At 42.8% G+C, this 7,076-nt stretch overlaps 1 protein-coding gene across 1 annotated transcript in view; it reads right to left on the minus strand.

The window, feature by feature from the left end:
• Positions 1-535: 535 nt before the first annotated feature.
• Positions 536-7,076, minus strand: part of LOC101859118 (flocculation protein FLO11) — a 16,525-nt gene continuing 9,984 nt past the window's right edge. Inside the window, exons 5-7 of the mRNA XM_035971395.1 lie at positions 5,278-5,511; positions 2,392-2,497; positions 536-1,132 (exon numbers count right to left, since the gene is read on the minus strand). Coding sequence (XP_035827288.1) covers positions 976-1,132; positions 2,392-2,497; positions 5,278-5,511 — 497 coding nt within the window. The 3' untranslated portion in view covers positions 536-975. The remainder of the gene's footprint in view (positions 1,133-2,391; positions 2,498-5,277; positions 5,512-7,076) is intronic.

A 7,076-nucleotide genomic window follows, 5' to 3' on the forward strand; every position in this document is an offset into this window, starting at 1 on the left:
GTAGAGGAAAATGACAATAGTATAGATTAGGAAACAAAAAGCATCAGTTCCCTGTTGCAGTCCAGGCACATTAAAGAGCATGGCATTGTTGAATCAGCCCATTTACATAAATACTGCGCATAATAATAAGTTAAGGTCCCCCCTTTGGGAATGGCCTAAAGACATTTCAGTCAGTAGCATTGCCCTGGAGGGGGGGGTGGGGAAGGGGGGGGCGTCCATCATGAAGAGACACACGCTACAATCGTGAAGCGCCTGAAGCCACCAGGAACTTTATACTATAGAACTGATCCTTATTATCATCATCATCATCATAATTTGACATTCCAAAAGGATAATTGGTCGGTTTTAAGGACAAGCGGGCTAACCCAGATTTCGGGAGTTTCTAGAAATGTTGACCTACACCAAAGGTGGGCATTGCCCTACCTATAGGAGAAGTTTGGTTTCATCGCTGTGTATATGTGTTTGATTATAGAGAAAACTCTCCTTGTCTAAACAAGGGGCAAAAACATTACCTTTGATTTTCTCAAAACAGCATTTTTCAGGATAGCCCCCTTGTGCTTAAAAGCGACCAATTGTACATTGTCATTATTCTGATTTGACACTCCTAACGGATCGTTTCACGTTGTCATTATTATAATTTAACGTTGTCGTTATTCTAATTTGACATTCCAAAAGGATAATTGTTTATTGTCATTATTACAATTTGACATTCCAAAAGAATAGTTTTAGTGGTTATTATTCCCTTCCAAATGGATAATTTTACGTCGTCATTTATTCTAATTTGACATTCCAAGGATTATTTTACGTTGTCTTTAATATAATTTTAAAGGATCATTTTACGTTGTCAATATTCTAATTTGACTTTCCAAAAGGTTTATTTCACGTTGTCATTATTATAATTAAACAAGATCATCTCACATTGTCGCTATTCTAATTAGACACTCCAAAAGGATGATGATTTTACTTTGAGGACTCCTAGGACATGTTGATTCCACAGATGAGCTCCATGAAGAGCGGTACCTTGATGCTTTGAGTCAGCCTCAGGAAGTCCGGGCTCGCCTGGTTAAAGTTCTTGCTGTTGAGCGCACCCACGGACCGTAGCTCTGTCAAGACGGAGATCAGTCGAGCGTACCTGAGGTGAGATAAGATAAGATAAGATAAGATAAGATAAGATAAGATAAGATAAGATAAGATAAGATAAGATAAGATAAGATAAGATAAGAAGATGAGACAACATAAGATGAGACGAAATAAGAGAAGAGAAGAGAAGACAGGATTAGATAAGATAAGATACGATAAGATTAGCCAGGATTAGATGAGATAAGATAGATAATTTCCCGACCTCAGGGCCTTCTTGTCCTATCTCCATGTATAATAACAATGAAAACACTTCATCACAAAGAGTGAGCTTAAGAAGAAGTCACAGTTTCAATGTTTAAAAAATGGAGATAGGACAAGAAAGCACTGACGTCTCGAGATGGGATAAGATACATCTTTATTGTCCCGTTCTTGGAACATTGGTTTGGTGTTTCACCACGTACACACATATACACACACGAGCACAAACATACACGCACACACACAAACACACAAACATACACAACCACGCAGGCTTTCAGTCACATGCATAATATAATTGAACAGTAATATAAACAATAATGAAGTTAAGATAGATATGTACTCAGTATTCTGATTGGTATTCTTATGCATGCTCTAAGGTCATTTAAATACGTGTAGCAAGATGGTCAAGGTGGAAGAATAATTTTGATGGATGATGGTGAAAAAGAGACGTTCTGTGTCTTTCTTTGTTACAGATCAGAAGCGTACTCGGGGGTTCTCGTGGCCTAGAGGTCAAGGTGTTCACCTTTCATTCAAAGGGCCGGGGTCCGCATCCAGGTAACGGCGGAAACATTTTCTTTTCTAAAATTGTCTCCATTCACCTTCTTTCCTGCTATCTAGCAATGTTCGGTCGTCTGCTTTCGTCTCCACGATCTACCCCCATCTCCTCATCTCATTTGCCCCCTCTCTGGGCTCCTGGCTCGTTCTGCAGCCTTTCTACAGCTACTCCTTGGCTATTTCGTACTGTTGTATTTCAGACACATCCCTGATCTTATGGTAGGAAATATCAACACCTTGCCTGGTGAAAATTCTCCCCACATTCCCCTGATCTTTCCCCGTTATCCATTTGTTTAGGATCCCCAAGTAGATTGTTCTGGTCCTACCCCTGCCTCGTTTGCCTTCAATTTGCCAGTGAGAACAAGCTGTTCAAGACCCTTGCGTCTATTCAGGGGTTCCAAAAACTGCATTTGTCGTTTCCTGATTGTTTTTAACATTGAGGTAAAACACTTACCAAAACACAAAAAACACAAAAAACACAAAACAAAATGGTACCTGGCCATGGGTCGCCTGTGGTGACGTCGCAAAGACAGCTGGAGCATGCAGTGCAGTCGCCAGTAGAGGCGGTCTACCTTCTCATACTCCTGCAGCTGCTCTCGGTCTGTGGAAGGGGAGAAAATGGGGTGGATTTAGCGCCTCTATCAACACTATTAGGTTATGTGGTCGCTTTTAAGGACAAGCAGTCTAATCCAGATTTCGGGGGTTTCCAGAAATGTTGACCTTCATCAAAAGTGGGCATTGCCCCTACCTATATGAGAAGTTTGGTTTCATTGGTGTGTAGATTTGTTTGGATACAGAGAAAACTCCCCTCGTCTTTAATAAAGACTGTACAAGGGGCAAAAACTTTCCTTCGATTTTCTCAAAACATCATTTTTCGGGATAGCCCCCTCGTGCTTAAAAGCGAACATGTAAGAGGAGGTAAAGAATGCCAAAGACAAGATTGCCCTATAAGAAGAGCTATTTGAAACCAAATGGAAAGAGAAAACGAGGAGGGCCAACTGGAAGCCATAGACGCACAATAGGGGATGAGGCAATCACCCAGGCCCTGTATTTGCCGAAATTGGAGGACGTGGCCAGGGACAGACAAGTGTGGCGTCAACTGCTCTCCACTTTATGTACCTGACGGTATAAGGAGAGAGCAAGTAAGTAAGTGAGAGGCGGGACCTGCGAGTGTAACGTCCATCTCCGAACGAACCAAGCCAAACGGTAAATGTGTGTCAAAGTGTTTTTCCCAAAGACACAACGTCGGACTGAGGTGAGGCTTGAACCCCCGAACCTTACGATTACGAGTGCGGTGGCCTAACCACTAGACCACCGACACCACAACCTCACGATTACGAGTCCGGTAGTCAGACACCACCAGGCTACCGATACCACTTCAAGAGGAGAAGATAAGGGATGAAAAGGGATCATTTATGGATAGTGTAAACCCTTCGCGTTATTCGTCAATGCTCTTGAACGTGTGTCGATTGGTGGAAATTTTACGAAACGAAACATTACTTTTGTACTCGGACTGATTGCTCAGTTCTGTTTTTTCTATCTGAAACTAAAAACGTATATTGTGTTTATGTATGTCACACAAACATACAAGCAGACGCGCACACACACACACACACACACACGAGCGCGCGCGCACGCACACACACACACACACACACACACACACACACACACCACAAGCAGACGCACACACACAAACAGACGAACACACACATACACACAAGCACACGCACACACACAAACAGACGCACCCCACACAAACAAGCAAACACAAACCATAATGCCAACAACCTCTTGAAACACAGATTATCTCGGACTCAAAGTACCCAAAATCAAGCGTACATGTTTCGAAACCCTACTTAAACAGCGTCAAAAAAAAAACTTATGAAAGAAATCCTGTTGGACTAAAAAAACAATACATATTATGTTATGTTTACCACTGAGATGTGCTTCAAAAACACTCAACAAACATTACTCTGCCTACGTAGAGCTCCGGTACCGAGATAGACATGTTTGCACTTTACCCATTAGGTCCTTAAGGGTCATAATGATATGAGGCAGCATGGTGGAATCAGGCTCTCGTCAATGTTTGGACATGTAGAGTTATTGGTAGCATCTTAAAGCTTGTTCGGTTGTCTTTATTTTGATGAAAAATATATCCATTTATCTTTAATACAAGTGGAGATATTTGCGAAAGAAGGAGGTGGGGTTCACTCGTTGTCAGAGGTAAAATTAGTGAGAAAATGGCCACCGAAGATTAGTTATTTCCTTAGCTTAAGAGTCCGTTGTAACTGAAAATTTATATTTTTTGTGCCTTTAATCAGAAAAATCCACACAGAAATGAGTTCTTTAATGGTTATGAAAGGTGTTGAGCCAAAAAACAACATTTGATAAAAATTCACAAACTTGCGGAAAAATGCAAGTTTCTTCACTTCGATTATTTTGACGAGAGCCTGATTCCACCACGATGCCTCACATATGTCGTTTGCCAAGAGTAGATGACGCACACATGAATGTGTTGGCGCGTTTCTATCAGCTGCTCTAAAACAAACATAGTGGTTGTTAGAATCTCGCTTGTGCTCTGATTTGTATGTCTCTTTTCGTCTATGCAGACGGTCAATTTAGCTTAAGATGGTCTCAAGGTTGTCTTCATGCAGCTTCTTTCATGGCTAATTCTTCCTATGTTTGAAGTGCAGATTCTGTCGCAGTGCTTGCATGTCAGTGTCGTAGATCGAAGCTCTGTTTTTCCGCAGTTTTAGCTTAGTCAAGATTTAGCTCTGATTTATCTCCGTACAATAACTGCACCAAGAAAGAGGTGTTGTTGTTGAGGGGTTTTTTTTCTTCTTGTTGTTGTTTTGTTTTTGTTTTTAAATATTATAAACCAGAGTAGGGTGGGCTTCATTCCAGATTTGTCTAAACTGGAACTCTTTAGAGAGGGCGAACAATGGTTGGTTGGCATCCTTTATCAGGACTTTCTGTAATAAGCCAGGTTTACGGCAGGGGAGAAGTATAGACAGGTGTTTAGTGTTTAGGAGTTCTGTCCGTTTGTTTGCTTGTTTGTATGGGGTTACATTTGTTTGTTTGTTTATTTACGAGTGTTGGTCTTTACGCTTTACACGATGATGATGATGATGATGATGATGATGATGACGATGATGATGATGATGATGATGATGATGATGATGATGATGATGATGATGATGAATGATGATGATGGTTGTCGTGGTGACAATGATGATGGCGACTCGAACCACAACAACAACAATAACAACAAACAACAACAATAAGTATAAACAACAAAAACAGCAACAACAAACAACAACAGCAACAACAGCAACAACCACCAAGCACAAACGCACAATGAAACAACACGCCACTCACCAGAAGAGGTGATCACGATCGCCTTAAGGATGAGAATTTCCTCCAGACTCAGCTCTAGCTTCTTGAGGTGTTGGGCAATGAGAAATATTGCCTGGAGGCTGGTCTCGATCTCCGGGAAGACTTTGTGCAGGAACTCAGTGTCGATGACTACGCTGTGCTCGGCATCCAGGATGAGCTGCTTCCTCGGGTTCAGTCCACGGAAAAACGATAGCACGGAGTACTCGTTGAAGGTGCCTGGAGGGGAGGAGAGGAGGAGGGGAGGGAGGTGAATGGGTGATATACAGGTCAGGTGGGTGGGTGATATAGAGGTCAGAAGGTGCCTAGAGGGGAGGAGAGGAGGGAGGTGAATGGGTGATATATAGGTCAGGTGAATGGATGATATATAGGTCAGAGGCAAGGTACCTGAAGGAAGGAGAGGGGGGAGGTGAATGGGTGATATATAGGTCAGGTGAGTGGGTGATATATAGGTCAGGTGAAAAAGTGATATATAGGTCAGAAGGTGCCTAGAAGGGAGGAGAGGAGGAAGGTGAGTGGGTGATACATAGGTCAGAAGGCGCCAGGAAGGGGGGGGAGTGGGTGATACATAGGTCAGAAGCAAGGTGCCTGAAGGAAGGAGAGGAAGAGGTGAGCGGGTGATATAATACTAAATAATAATGAATTACACTTTTATGTGTCCCAGAAGGGCACTTTTGTTTATAAAGGCAAATATACATAATATACACACATAAATGCATAATAGGTCAGAAGTGCCTGAGGCAAGGAGAGGAGGGAGGTGAGTGGGTGATATATAGGTCAGAAGGTGCCTAGAGGGGGGGGGGGTGAGTGGGTGATACATAGGTCAGAAGGTGCCTGAAAGAAGGAGAAGAGGGAGGTGAATGAGTGATACATGAAGGTGCTACGAAGGTGGGGGGGGGGGAGAGTGGGTGATACATAGGTCAGAGGCAAGGTGCCTGAAGGAAGGAGAGGAGGGAGGAGGGAGAGGGGTGGTTTTTGTTTTAGTAAGGTTTTACGGCTCTCGCAGCTGCATACGATCATATGAGCACCAAGGGGTGGATGTCAACAGAGAAGACCAAACGGGGAATCAGGCTTACTCTGCTCACCTCTCTAGCCTCAACAGCACAAAGTCTGTTTCCACTATCAAGGCACCCCAGGAATAGCAGTTCACAAGAGAGTTACAAACATACAAAAGAAGTAGAGGAAAAAATGACGATAGTTAGGATGAGGAAAGAACAATCAGCAGTTCCCCCTATGTTGTTCCGACACAGCAAGAGAGCATGACATTGATAAATCAGCCCATTTACAATTCTCCTGTGCATAAGAACATGTTAATATCCCATCTTTGTGGAATGGCCTTAAGACAAGAGGGGTGGGTGATATATATCTTTTTTTTTAAATATATAGTTTTAAGGTAAGGGACGGGAGTCATTTTACTAATTGGGGGGGGTATCTATTGAAACAATTGTTTTGTTTAGGTTTTGTTTGGTTTAGGTTTTGGGTTTGTTTTTTCTAATTTTAGGAAGAGTTTTACGGCACTTGGAACCCAAAACAACAACAACAACAGCAAAAACAGCAACAATGCTGTCGGTGGAATCTCTTTGAGGAGGATTCAGGGAGGTTGGACTGTCTCACCCGCTACCCAAGGGAGGCGGTGGAATCTCTTTGAGGAGGATTCAGGGAGGTTGGACTGCCTCACCCGCTACCCAAGGGAGGCGGTGGAATCTCTTTGAGGAGGATTCAGGGAGGTTGGACTGCCTCACCCGCTACCCAAGGGAGGCGGTGGAATCTCTTTGAGGAGGATT

Source organism: Aplysia californica, unplaced genomic scaffold, assembly GCF_000002075.1.
Source record: "Aplysia californica isolate F4 #8 unplaced genomic scaffold, AplCal3.0 scaffold00427, whole genome shotgun sequence".
Lineage (NCBI taxonomy): Eukaryota > Metazoa > Mollusca > Gastropoda > Aplysiida > Aplysiidae > Aplysia > Aplysia californica.